The 13,175-nt window shown below is 50.6% G+C and overlaps 1 protein-coding gene across 1 annotated transcript in view; it reads left to right on the forward strand.

Moving 5' to 3' along the window:
* MYO18B (myosin XVIIIB) overlaps window positions 1-13,175 on the forward strand; it is a gene marked incomplete at its 5' end in the record, with an annotated part of 185,465 nt that overhangs the window by 92,530 nt on the left and 79,760 nt on the right. The window contains 4 exons of the mRNA XM_080649891.1: window positions 1,166-1,320; window positions 5,253-5,376; window positions 6,208-6,408; window positions 10,057-10,167. Coding sequence (XP_080506017.1) covers window positions 1,166-1,320; window positions 5,253-5,376; window positions 6,208-6,408; window positions 10,057-10,167 — 591 coding nt within the window. The remainder of the gene's footprint in view (window positions 1-1,165; window positions 1,321-5,252; window positions 5,377-6,207; window positions 6,409-10,056; window positions 10,168-13,175) is intronic.

Consider the following 13,175-nt stretch of genomic DNA (forward strand, 5'->3'; position numbering starts at 1 on the left):
CAACATCCTTAAGATCTCAGCTTAATCGCCATTCCCTCAAGAAAGTCTTCCCTGGTGCAGATGGGGTTGGATGCCCCTGAATTGTTTCTCCAAATAGCAGCCTCATCACGTGGTGTTGTAATTATCGGCTTTGTTTCTTGGTCTCCCCAGTAGAGGTAGCCACCGTGAGAGCCGAGGCCTCCGCCTGTCCTTTTATCACACACATCCCCTCGCTGTGGGAGACAGGTGCACTCACCTTGCAGAGGTGGGCCAGGGCGAGGCCACACACAGTTTAAGCAGCGGCGGCGAGCCTCATTACCCTCCGTGGTGGTGATGGTTTTATTCTTCGCATGCAACACGGACATTGCACTGTGCTCCTCCAGGAGGCATCCTGAGCTGTAGACAAACACAGAAGGACACCCGGCCAGGGCAGCAGCCCCGTTCTCTACTAAGGAATTGAAAGTCGGGTCAGTATCCCCAAGGAAAGGGAGTAGCCATGCTACATTAAAAAGCAATAAAACCGCAACCTTTCCCAGGCAGCCGAATATAAGAAAACATCCCATTTGCCGTCAAATACTGAATTTAAAATTACAGGCTTCATTAACTCAGCGTTTTGCTTATTTAAAGCGATACTTTAATGAGGCCATTTCTTCCAAGTGAGCGTCCCAAGCTATCTTCTCCCCCCGATCTAAACTAGGACATTCGGGAGGGTGTTTCCTGCAGGAAGATGCAAGAGCCGTTGGCTTCTGTGTTTGCACCGGCGTGTGCATTGCCGTGTGAGCCAGCCATCTAAAGTGCTCTTTGCTGGTCAAACCTTTGAGCCCGTCTCTGGGGTTTTCCGGTTGATTTTCCCCGTGTGCCATTTTGGCTGCTTCCTGGCTCACATAGCTCCCCAGATTATGCCAGCTGATGGGGTATGAGTTATACAGCCTTCAAGGGCTGCTAAGTCGAGGTAAGGCATGCAAAGGATCCGTGGAAGCGTTGGCAGGAGGATTACTGAGAAACAGAAAAAGCCACCCCAAGGGATGAATGGAATTACCCCATTCTACCTCCGGGCAAACTGAGGCTCAGGTGACAAGTAGAGAGACAGTGGTTGAGACAAGGTCTCTGCCTCCAGCTCCTGTTCTCTGCCCATTACGGCAGCTGCTCAGAGTGAGCCGGGAGATTCATTCTGTTACTCCCACAGCTCGGGGAGCTGCAGAGTGCGTACGAGGGGGCCAAGAAGACCGCACACCAACTGAAGAGGAAGTGCCACCGGCTGACCTGTGACCTGGAGGACACCCGCTTCCTGCTGGAGAACCAGCAAAGCCGAAACCACGAGCTTGAGAAGAAGCAAAATAAGTGAGTCACGTTCCTCCTCATCATCACCTGGACACCAGGGGGCAGCATGGGTGCTGGAATCTTTGGGGTCTCAGGCTTCTCCTCCTAAACCCCCTCACTTCTTTTTTTTTCTCAAAAATATATTTTTATTGATTTCAGAGAGGAAGAGAGAGAGAGATAGAAACATCAATGATGAGAGAGACTCACTGATCGGCTGCCTCCTACAGATTCCACACTGGGGATCGAGCCCGCAACCCAGGCAGATGCCTTAACCGGGAATCAAACTGTGACCTCCTGGTTCATAGGTCGACGCTCAGCCACTGAGCCACACCAGCTGGGCGTGGCCCTCTCACCTCTGTCAGGGCTCCTCATCCATGGGACTTAACTCCCTTATTCTGGCCTAAATTTTCCTCCCCTGTCCTCACACCTTATTCCTGTGAGGTTCTCTCAAGAATCCAGCAAAAAATGGTTCTTTTCTGTTACCCAGCCTCAGTTCTGTTACCAATTGACCATGACCTTGGGGAACTCCCTTGGCCTCTCTGGGCCTCAACATCCCCATTTATTAAGGAAAGAGTTTGCTATGGAGGATGAATACAGCTCAGTCTGGGGTCCGCCACCCCGGTTTTAGTCCCAGCTATGCCTCTTTCCAAGTTGTGTGACCTTGGACAGGTCATTCAGCCTTTCTCAGTCTCAGATAAAATCCTCAGGTTGGGGATGAGAATGCCCCTGTGGCCAGGACTAAATGATAGCTGGTATATCCAGTTGGACTAAATTCCGGTTCCCATCTTTCCCTCTTATTGAACACGGGGGACAAGAATGAGGAAGAGACCAAAACATTGAGTCCCTGCCATTTTCATTTAGGGTTTAGATGCTCAGATCATGATAATGATTCTGGCAGGGACTGGACCTTGTGCACCAACAAGTCCCCAGTCTGGAAGCTGCACACTGGTTCCCATGGGGACGCTGTCACAGCTGGCCAGTGGTGGAAGCGGGACTGGCCCAGGTCCACACTCAGCCTCCCTAGCGCAGGACCTCTGCACCTGCGATGCTTCAGGCCCTGGACCCCTGGCTGTGTTTTGAGTTCTGCTCACTTGGTGAGAGGAGAGGTGTGCAGGGGGTCCTGTTTTGAGCCGGGTAAGCCCTCCTGGAGATGTCACAGGAGGCAAATAGAGGAAACACAGCCTCTGTTAGAGGGTCCAGGATAAAAATACACAGAAGTGTTCCTGTGGGTAAGGTGCCAGGATGTAGTTTTGATCTTTTCCCAGAGTTGCCAAGCTGAATTATTTTTGCATGGAGTGGCATAGCGTTTGAACTTGATCTGCATTAAATGTTGTTTCTCTTTATCCTTGAGATTTTCTGAGCTGGCTTCTTCATCTGAAAAATAAAGATCTTTTGGGCTTTGTTAGCATGACCCCCACCCCCACAAATGAGGGAGGTTTATTCTCTTCCTATTGATGTGTTTCTTTTCCCATCTTCTCATGGGTGCTCTGGTTCAACCTTGCCCTTACAGTGGGGGAAATGGCTTACTTGGTGATTTCCTGGGTGGGCCTTGTCAAACGGCACCTCCTCTCTGGGCTAGAGAGTCACTGATGGTTCTGAGGACTCCTTGGTCAGTTAAGCAGGCCACCTGGTGCTGAAGAATGGCTTCATCAGAGCCCACCTATAAACCGAGAGGCCTAGACCCCATCGTCCCCCAGGTTCCTGCCAGCTCTCATGATCTCGGTCCTTACCTATGGGTTCCGCTCCAGTTCTGAGAGGCCTTGGGGAGGGGGGCTCCACTCTGATGGGGAGGGGGTTTGCCCCTGGAGTTTGCGCAGCCAGAAAACTCCATCTCTCTGCTCTTTCCCTCACCCTCTTGGGCAGAATCCCTCATTCCAGGTACTCAAAAATCTCCCCATGATGCCCCTGCCCCGGAAGGTACCCATTCCTCCATACTTACGCTTTCTCCTCTCAAGACTTACACCTCTCCTCTGATGCCCTCTACTCTGCTACCATCTCTTGGCAGAAGTTCATTTACATTTTGATGCTAATTGCAAATAACAGCCTTTCTCTTTCTAGGCAGATTCGTGTTTTAGCAGGAAGCCATTGAGGGCAACGGGATTCTCCATCTAATGGTGAGGGAGATGTCTAGCAGTTAGCAATACTTCCTCATCTCCCTCGAAATGTCAACAAATTGTAGATGCAGCTGCTTCCTTAGTTTGCCGGGCCCAGGATGGAGGGGTGTCTCCACGCTGGTAGAATTTCCTGTCCTGACATTGGCTTCTGAGTTCAGAGCCATCCAGAATGGTTCCATCTGAGGGGGTGGCTTTTTGTTGCCATGGTTACCCCATGGGTCACAAAGCTCAGTTTCGAGGGCTGATGGAACTCCCAGGCTGCTTCCTTGGGGTAAGGCCTGTGCTGGGCTCACTGTCTCCCACGCTCACCAGAGGCTGGAGCCTGCCTCTTCCTAGTGGGGTGAAGGGTGTGTGCAAATCCATCTGGCCTCAGTTGGCGGGCCGGTGTGTTCCAGAAGTTAGGGTCTGTAGGAGCCACTCTTTGGCCCGAGGTGGCCTGTTAAGTCAAGGACTTTTTTGAAACAGCAGTCACTGCCTGGCCTCTCTGTCTTTCCGCACCTGTCCCAGGGCAGGGACAGGAAGGTGCGGGTAGTCCCAAAGACAGTAGAGAACCTGGGCTCAAGCTCACTTCCACCACTTGGGAAATTTGGGCCAATAAATTACTCCACCTGTCTTCTGTAGAATGGATGTAATAACACGTTTCTTACTAAATTTTTTTAAGGACAACGTGGACCTCACCCCAGACCCTGGCACTTGGGATTGTTGGGTCATCATCCTCATCACAATGCTTCCATTCAGAGGCAGCCAATAGCACCTCTTGAATGATGTCATCAACAGCCAATCAGAAAGCTCCTGGCAGTTCCACTACTAGGGCTCCCTCCTGTGAGCCATGATTGACTTTCTCAGGAGTCTGAATCTCAGAATGACCATCTCGTATTAAGGAACATTTGATAATCTTGTAACAGGGAGACCTTTTTACCAAGACCCAAACCCCATGTCCAGTTAGGCCATTTCGGTCACACCAAGTTCCCTGGAAAAGCGGGCCTTTCTATATGGTCCAAGGGCTAATGACACAAAGTCCTAGCTTACCCGGCAGAGCACCTCTGTTGTTTCCTCATCTGTGATAGGGATTGAAGGCCGAGACAACCACATGGAATGATGTCAAGTCCAGGAAGTACTTCTCCTCCGGGGGTCACCATGCTGGAGGGGCAGGTGGGCCCCAAAGCAGCCATTTCCTCAGTCCTGGACGGTCCTAAATAGGGCTGTTCTAGTCTCTGTGCTATCTGCTGGGGAAACAAGTGAACACGCCGAATGCATAAATGTCTAGCATTTTGCCAGTCACTACCCTGTCTGATGGGGTTGTAAGCGCATAAGCCCAGCAACATCATGTAAAATATAGAGTGCAGGGTATCCCTTGTTTGTGGCTATCTCCAGTCATCTACTCACCGATCAATGCTCATTAGCAAACCTGGGCTTGCTAGTGGTAAAGGTTCTTGGAATACATTGGCAAACCAGATGGCTCAGACTGTCCCACATATGTTTTTATTTTTATTCTCTTTATACAGGTTCATTCTCATTTTTATCTATATATTTTTAACTCCCCTTTTAATTAAGCGTTCAATCTTTTGTGAAAACTTTATACCAACTCCAAAAGCTGCTCTCTGATATTCCAGATTCTTCCTACCCCACATCCACAACCTTACAGGAAGGCATTAAGCAAACCCCACCATTTTCTTGTCTCTCTCTCCCCCTCCCCTCCTTCCTTCTCTCTCTCTCGCTCCTGGTTCTTGGCAAGCTGGCTGCTCTCCCCATTCCCTCCCCTGCCCCAGATGCCCCACCTCGGTCCTCACCTGTGGGTTCCACTCCAGTGGAGCCGTGACACGCGTTCTGCTTGGACAGGTTTGACATGCAGCTCGCCCAGGCCCTGGGTGAGTCTGTGTTTGAGAAGGGTCTCCGCGAGAAAGTGGCCCAGGAGAACACCAGCGTCCGGTGGGAGCTGGGCCAGCTCCAGCAACAGCTGAAGGTAAGGGGTGGGAGGCACGGAGCCCGCTTGGCTCTCCGTCTCTGGGTCTCAGGAAACCCCAGCGTGTACCTGCTCTAAATGGCGACGGGGAGGGAACTCTGTGTGGGCGTCCCGGCCTCCAGCCATCTGGAGTCATGCTCTCCGGGGGCCTTAATAAAACCAACAGTAGACAGCAGATAGGTGGTCGGACCTCCCTAGCTTCAAGAATTGAATGTGCTCTGGTCTCCTGCCTGGGTTCTCAGGTGGGCACCTGCGAGGTGTGAGAGGCTCGGCATGGAATGAGTTAGCGGTAACCCCGTCCAGAGGCAGTGCCCTGTCCCGTGCAGGCTCCAAAGTAAAGGGGCTTTATTAACTATGACACAGGCACTTTACTCAGCTGCTCCTCACCCTGCTGTGGCTCCCTAGTACCCCGGGAAGAACCTCTGAACCTCTCAGCCAGGCATGCAGCTCCTTCATGACCTAGCCCACAGTTCTTTGACCCTTAGGTGACTTTCTAACCTGGAAAGTCACTTCTGGACCCCCTGCCTCCCTGCTCCATCTCCGTCTTGGCCTCAGCAGGTGCACAGCCTACTAATGGGGCAAGCACTCCCTTGAGGTGCCTGGAGGTCTAACTCTAGGAGCAATGGTTTACTCTCCTGCCCCCGCCTGTCTGCCTTTGCTGCTCCAGAGAGCAGCCTGGGTGTCCTGCAGGGGGCGCTGTGAGGGGCTGCATGGTGAGTGGGGAAGGCATGCACTGAAAAGTGGGAAGCACCATTCCAGCAAGTGTTAGGGGTGATCCTGGAGGGGGCTGTGGCCATGGGACTCCACACTCCGTCCCCTTTGTCTCCGTAGCAAAAGGAGCAGGAAACCTCGAAGCTGAAGCAGGAGGTGGAGATGCTGCAGGCCCAAAAGCGGGAGCTGCTGACGCCGCCCTCTCCGGGGGAGAACAGCGTCGCTGGCTTGAAGGACAGGCTCTGGAAGCTGGAATCCAATGCCCTCGAGCAACAGCAGATCCGGAACCAGCAGGAAAACACCATCCAGCAGCTGGAGCAGGTAGGAGAGCTGTCCCCAGCCGACTCCAAGGCCCAGGGGTGTTATTAAAATCCAATATGGGTACCTCTCTCAGCTGCTCCCATCCTTCTGTGGCTCCCTATTACCCCAGAGAACCTCTAAAGCTGTAGGTCTGACACTCAGACCCTCGTGACCAGGCACACTGCTACCTTACAGCCACACCTCCACACCACATTCACTTTCCATCTCTTTAGCGGGTTGGTCCTTCATGGCACCTGCTGTCGTCACATTCGATAGTATTCTTTAAAACGTGCCCAATGCTGTTCTTCCCAGTAGGACCTAAGTTTCAGGAAGGCATGGTTTTTTGTTGATCTCACTTATCAGGCCATCTACAGAGCCGAGAATGAGGCCAGGTGCATAGTTGGTGTTGACGTAATATCTGACATTAATTGAGCACTGTCTGTGTACCTGACTCCGCCCAAAGCTCTCCCCATGTATCATCTCATGAATCTTCACAAGAGCCTTCTATGGTGAGATATTAATTGCCCCCACTTTACAGATGTGGAGGCTGAGGCTTGGAGGGTGGAGAAAGGGGCAGGAATAAGGTTTGGAGCCTGCGCCGTGTGACTCTGCAGCGCCTTGCATACTTACTCTGTGCACAGCACTGTGAACACTATCGAGGAAGACTGGAGCGCTAGTCTCCAGGAAATGCAAAATAGCTAAGGGGAATAAGGCAGGAATATAAAATGCTCTAGTACCAGCATGCTCAATGAAGTATCAAATGAATATTTTATTTGTCTGCTTGTTTGTTTATATGCCTACCTCGTTCCATAAGGAATTTGAGGCAGCTTCTAAGATGCATGCATAACAAAATAGAAAAAAATATAACTACAACAATTCGAACCAGAAAAATACAAATTAAAGTGGACACTAAGGAGGGGAAGGGGACCGTGTACTAATATGCAGATATGCAAAACATGCGATCTTACACACTTACTTGTTTTAGCTCTAAAATTCCTGGTGGCCAGAGAGAAAAAGGAAACCTGCGTTGCGTGCCTTTTGTTATCCCCATGATGAAAACACGGCAGTTTTTCAAGCGGAGAAGGCTTTTCCTGCTGCTTAGCTCTACAGAAATTTTTCATGTGGGATTTCATAAGGGGTAATTATTTTGAAGAGATTTTAAGGCTGGGAACTCTTTTTCAAGAAAATCTGAGCAGGCAGCATAAATATGTAAAGCAGGGAACTCTGAGCAGCTCTGATGAAGCCCGGACTGAGGAGTTGGAGGGAGGAGGGGGAGGGGTTGAAAGGTGGAGGTGGCACGTGTAGGGGGAACCCTGGGGTCCCTGCCCTTGCTTCTCATTTACCTCCATCCCATCAGGATGGGTCCTGCTGAGTACTGAGACCAAGGTGTGGGAGATGTGGGGGGAGAGTCTGGAGCAGTTCAGAAAACAGCTCCTTCACTCGTTTATTAAGCAGCTACTTTGTGCCATGCACCGCGTGGTTGCTAAGGATGCAGCTGCAAACAACCCCGACGTGGTCTCGATGCCCTCCCGAAGATTGCTGCGTGTTGTGGGAAAGTGTAACTTGCAGATCTGGTCTCAGGAGCCCAGTTGGGGAAACAGTCAGGGAAGACTTCCTGCAGGAAGTGACATTCACCGAAGCCGAAAGCTAAAGGGTGAATCCGAGTTGGCCGACCAAGAGAATTCCAGGCAGGAGGAACAGACTGTGTGAAGGCCCAGAGGCAGGGCAGACGGGTGGCATTTAAGGAGCTGTGATGTCATCCCGTCCAGATGGAGTCCTCCAGGCAGCTCATTGTCTGGATGACCTTAGGCAAGCTCCCCATTCTCTCACTTCACTCTCCTCATCTGTGCACTGAAATCGGAGCCTTGTCCATCCCCTAGCTTCCCTCCCACCCCATGAATCCGTGACAGTCATGCAGGAGGGGGAATATCTGTGTAGGACATTAAGGGGCATGGAGGATGTCGCAGCATCACATAGCGACCCAGAGTCAAGCATAAATCAAGCCCTTTGGAAAATTGTGTTACTCGAAGATGCCACCAGGGGATCACTCAGTGCTGGGAAGCAGAAACGTAGTATGTACATAAGGCGACCTCAGGGGCCCGAAAGTTAGTGCAGCTTCCTAATTGTCCATCCTTACCTCACAGGGGAGGCGAGGCTGGCTCAACACTTTCATGCATCTTTAGCTGCGTCCGTAACTTCCTACTGCGTTGTGCCCTGGTAGACACCCAGGAGGTATTTATTGGTTACAATATTGCACTTTTTCTAGGGCATTTTATGTGAGCGCATATAAGCTTGACATAAACGGTATTGCAGATGTCAGGAGGGTCCAAGAGGCTAGAAAGAAAAGTGAAAAGGAAATATTTTATTTACTTGCTTCAGCTCCTCATTTTGGATGATCTTCCCATAACCTCTGTCATTTTAAAGAAGGCGAGGAAGGAAGTTGACATTTAAAGTGAGCATCCTTTATGCCAAGAGCTATAGCAGGGACTCCGACGGGCACTATCCTTTTTCCTCTTCGCCCCAGCCCTACCCCGCAGAGAATATCATCAGCACTTTTCCAAAGACCAAGATGGTTTTTCCTCAGCGTGATTCCCCCGTTAGGGACGGTATTGTAACCTTCCGAACGCTTGGTCTGATGCCCAGTGCTGCGACAGTGTGCTACATGATCAGAAAGAGTGTCTACAATGTAATCCACATACTGAGTTCCAGGTGCTTCTTCATGGACCAATCGCATTAAGGAGCCAGGAGAAGGGACAACTGAAAAGTATAGGTTCTTGGGCCCTCTACCCTGGACATTCCAATTCAATAGATCTAGGGGGAAGCTCTGAAGTTTGAGTTTAAAAAACGTGTTAGTTCATCCCAATGTGCCACAGCATCTGAGAGGCAAGAGCATGGGTTGGGCCCTCAATTGTCCAGATCAAGAAGAGGAACCCTTGAACTGGAACTGGGACCCATGGCCTCTGCCGTCCATTTCAGAGCCTTTTATACACCGTGGTTTCAGTGTCATGCGCAGCTCTTTGCCCCGCCGAGCAAGGCTTGGAGGGCCTCGTTTATGAGATGACTCTCCACGGGAACACAGCGCCTGCTATGTCAGGCTGCCAGGAAGTCCTTTCCGCTTTCAAAATAACAGGGGAAGAGAGCAATATGTGTGTGCCAGGCACAGGCACTGAGCTAAGTGCTTTACATAATAGCATTCAAAGATGGTTGTTTTCCACAGAGAAGGGGAACCGATCAGAGACAAATCACCTGAGGTAACATCTGGGGCCAATGATCTCTCCAGGTGTTCAGCTCCTCCTAAATAACTTTTCATCGTATTGTCCGCTCACTCACCTGTCCTCCCATCCAAAAAGCCAGCACTGATGGCTGCCCCGAGGATGATGGCAACGTTTCATCTTAGCAGTGTTGAGAAGGATTCTGAAGCTCCATCTAAACTCAGCAGAAGAGAATATGATTGATTGGTGATGTCTGTTATGACCACAGGAAGGGATAGAGGCAGCATTTGGGCTACTTATCGACTATTATTTTACTTTCCTTGGTGCCTGGGGGATAACTTGACTCTGGTCCATGCACGTCAAAAATGAAAACTGCAACTGGAATGCTAAGGATGGCATGGAGAGCCAGGGGAGTGGGTGAGGGTCACCCTCATGTACTGTCCTTGCTGCCCCCCAGCTCCGCCAGCGGCTGGAACTAGAGATAGAGCGGATGAAGCAGATGCACCAGAAGGACCGGGAGGACCAGGAGGAGGAGTTGGAGGATGTCCGCCAGTCCTGCCAGAAGCGGGTACGTAAGCAGCTAAGCAGCGGCTACAGTTGTGCCCTTGGGGCAGGGCAGGCCCAGGCCTAGCGCCCTCTTCCTTAGAGCGAAGGGGTTGCAGGGCCTGGGGACGGACTCCTAGGGCAGTCACCTGAGACCTTAGCTCCCTGGATGCTTTCAAGGGTGCTGGGCGAAAGTACCTATCTTAAATATGACCCAGAAACTTCCAGAAGCCTCTGAAACTGTCCAGCATAATCACCCCAAGATTTCTGCCAAGAGCCCAGAGTGCCATGTGACTGATGGATGCCCTGGGTAAGGACTTAGGTGTTTCAGGAAGAGCGCCTGACTACTTCCCTTGCAGCTGACATAGTTTCTCCCATTTTACCCCAGCTCTCTGCAGACATTTCCAACAGTGCGGGAGAAAGCAATAAACCCTTGAAATCTACCACCTGAAAGCCAACATTATTACTAGCTTTATATGTTCTTTCATGTCTCTCCCGCTCCCCCTCCCTCTCGCCCTCCCCCTCCCCCTCCCCCTCCCATTAGATACAGTGGAGAGCATTTTCCCCGATGGGGGAGGTGGTTTTGGAGCCTGCTATTCCCTGGGCAGTTTGTCCTGGGCCCCCTTCCGTGTAGTAAATACAGATCTGACCTATATGTTAGGAGGCTGCCAAGCAGCTCACTGTGGGCACGCGCTCTGACTTATCAGCAGGGCCCCTGTGGTTGGACACTTAGGGTGCTTCTGATTTTCTGTTGTTATCCCCGATACTGAGATGAATATCCTTATACATGTGCTGATGGATAGGAATATAAGGTGGATCCTGAAGGTGGAATTGCCTCGAACTTCGGGGTGCGCCTCCCTGAGTAGGTGTCACCACTCCGGGGCCTCTTGGGTCTGTCGGAGCCTTGTGTGCCTTATGCATCTCCGAGGAGGCGCTGAGTAGCATTCCCCGAAGTCGATTCCCTTTAGGAGCTCCCTAAGCAGTATCTGCATGCAGAGCCCTCTGGACTCCAGGGGTTGAGTCAAATCCCAGCTCCATCAAAAACCAAATGTAGGGCTTTGGAGAAACCGCATAGCCTTACTAACAGCCTCACTTCTCTCGTCTGACAATAGGGATGCTAATGGCTACTGTGCAGGGTGAGAGTGAAGACTCAAGGAGCTCGCACATGTGGAAACATTGCAGAGTTTTGGAACGTAATCCCCGTTCATTAGAGCTGGAAGAGCAACACTGGGTTTCTAGGTGGCTGGGCCTCCGGGGGGGGGGGGGCCAGGGAACAGCTTGGTGGCTGGCTTGCTCGTGGGTGTGATTAATCCATCAAGAGAGGGCGGGTTAGGAACTTGGCACCCTGCAGAGCCCACTGCCAAGCATCCTTCTGGGCAGGGCATGAGGGGGCCTTGGTGACTGGCAGGTCTTCCACGAGAGACAGATCGGGCTGCCTCGACACCCTGCCATCCCTCCAGGGAGTGTTAAGAACTGGGCCCATTCTCCACCCCCAGTGGTGGGCCCTGATGCATCTGCTCTTCATCCTGCTCTGCAGGTTCCCATGGCTCATCCAGAGGGGCCCAGCATGTCCCCCCTAGAACTCTTTAGGACTGGAAAGAAAAAAGTCAATGACTTGGGCTCAGCTATATCTATGTGCCCTTGAGTATATCTTATAACTCCCCAAGACTCTGTTTTCTCCTCTATGAAATGGGAGGAATGGTAGAACATCGTCTACCTTCACTATCTATTATGAGGATGAGATAAAAGAAGGGGAAGTGTCTTGTAAACTGTAAAGTGCTGGAAGTTATTTTCAAAGGGCCAGTTTCTGCTTATGCTCCATTGTTACTAGTACATATTTGGGAGAAATGAATGGCATTCTTTGAACGCCCATTGGGCGCCATGCACCAGGCTGGGTTCTTAATGTCTGTGGACTTACTGAATCCTCACACGAATGCTGTTTCTACAGGTGAAGTGACATGCCCAAGGTTCCCCAGCTGGGAAGTAGCCGAGCTAGGATGTGAACTTAGTTCTATCTGACTCCGAAGCCCAGACTCTTCACCAAGACACAAGATATTCTTTGTTGTTTATTTTGTAACTATTTGAACTGTGAAGGGCCATTTTGGAAGCACTTGATAGATGTCAACCTTGGGCAATGCCTCATCCCTTAGCACAGTGGTTCTCAACCTTTCTAATGCCATGACCCTTTAATACAGTTCCTCATGTTGTGGTGACCCCCAACCATAAAATTATTTTCGTTGCTACTTCATAACTAATTTTGCTACTGTTATGAATCATAATGTAAATATCTGTGTTTTCCGATGGTCTTAGGTGACCCTGCTAGCGGTTCTCAACCTGTGGGTCGTGACCCACAGGTTGAGAACCGCTGCTGTAGAGCCTAAGACGTTCGGAAAACACAGAAAATAATTTTATGGTTGGGGGTCACCACAGCATGAGGAACTATATTAAAGGGTCGCGGCATTAGAAAGGTTGAGAACCACTGCTTAGCACTTCCTGCACAATGACTTAACAAAGGCTCTGATAAGTCCTGCACTGACCCTGTCAACTCAATGGTTTCCATACTTATTCTAGCGTGGATGCCCCCTGGGAATAGCACGTGGAAATATTCTACAGAACACACTCCAGAAAACTTTGCCTTGCTCGATATATAGTTTTTATTATTTTGTATCTTTTTCAGAATTTCTTGTAGCCATTCCTGTCTTCATTCTGAAAACAAATGTGAGCAGAATGCCTTATGTCTCTCTTAAAATAAAGTTTCGAAATGAACTTGCTTTCTACCTAAGTGACCATCAATCATGATTTTTCCCCTTTCATGGGTCAGGAGGCAGAAGCCCTCAGTCCCTGTCCATGTGCCCTCCAGTGAAGGTTGCACCGTATCTGGTGCATTTCAAGAGCGCCTCAAAGCATGAGGGGTGCCCTGAGCCAGGGCCCCAGTGAGCTGGAGGTGTGACCCAGACCTTCCTGAGGTCTTGCGGTGGACAGGTTTATAAAGGGAGAGCTTGAAGTCAGGGAAAGGTGTTTTTCTCCTATGAC

Source organism: Plecotus auritus (assembly GCF_963455305.1).
Source record: "Plecotus auritus genome assembly, chromosome: 13".
Lineage (NCBI taxonomy): Eukaryota > Metazoa > Chordata > Mammalia > Chiroptera > Vespertilionidae > Plecotus > Plecotus auritus.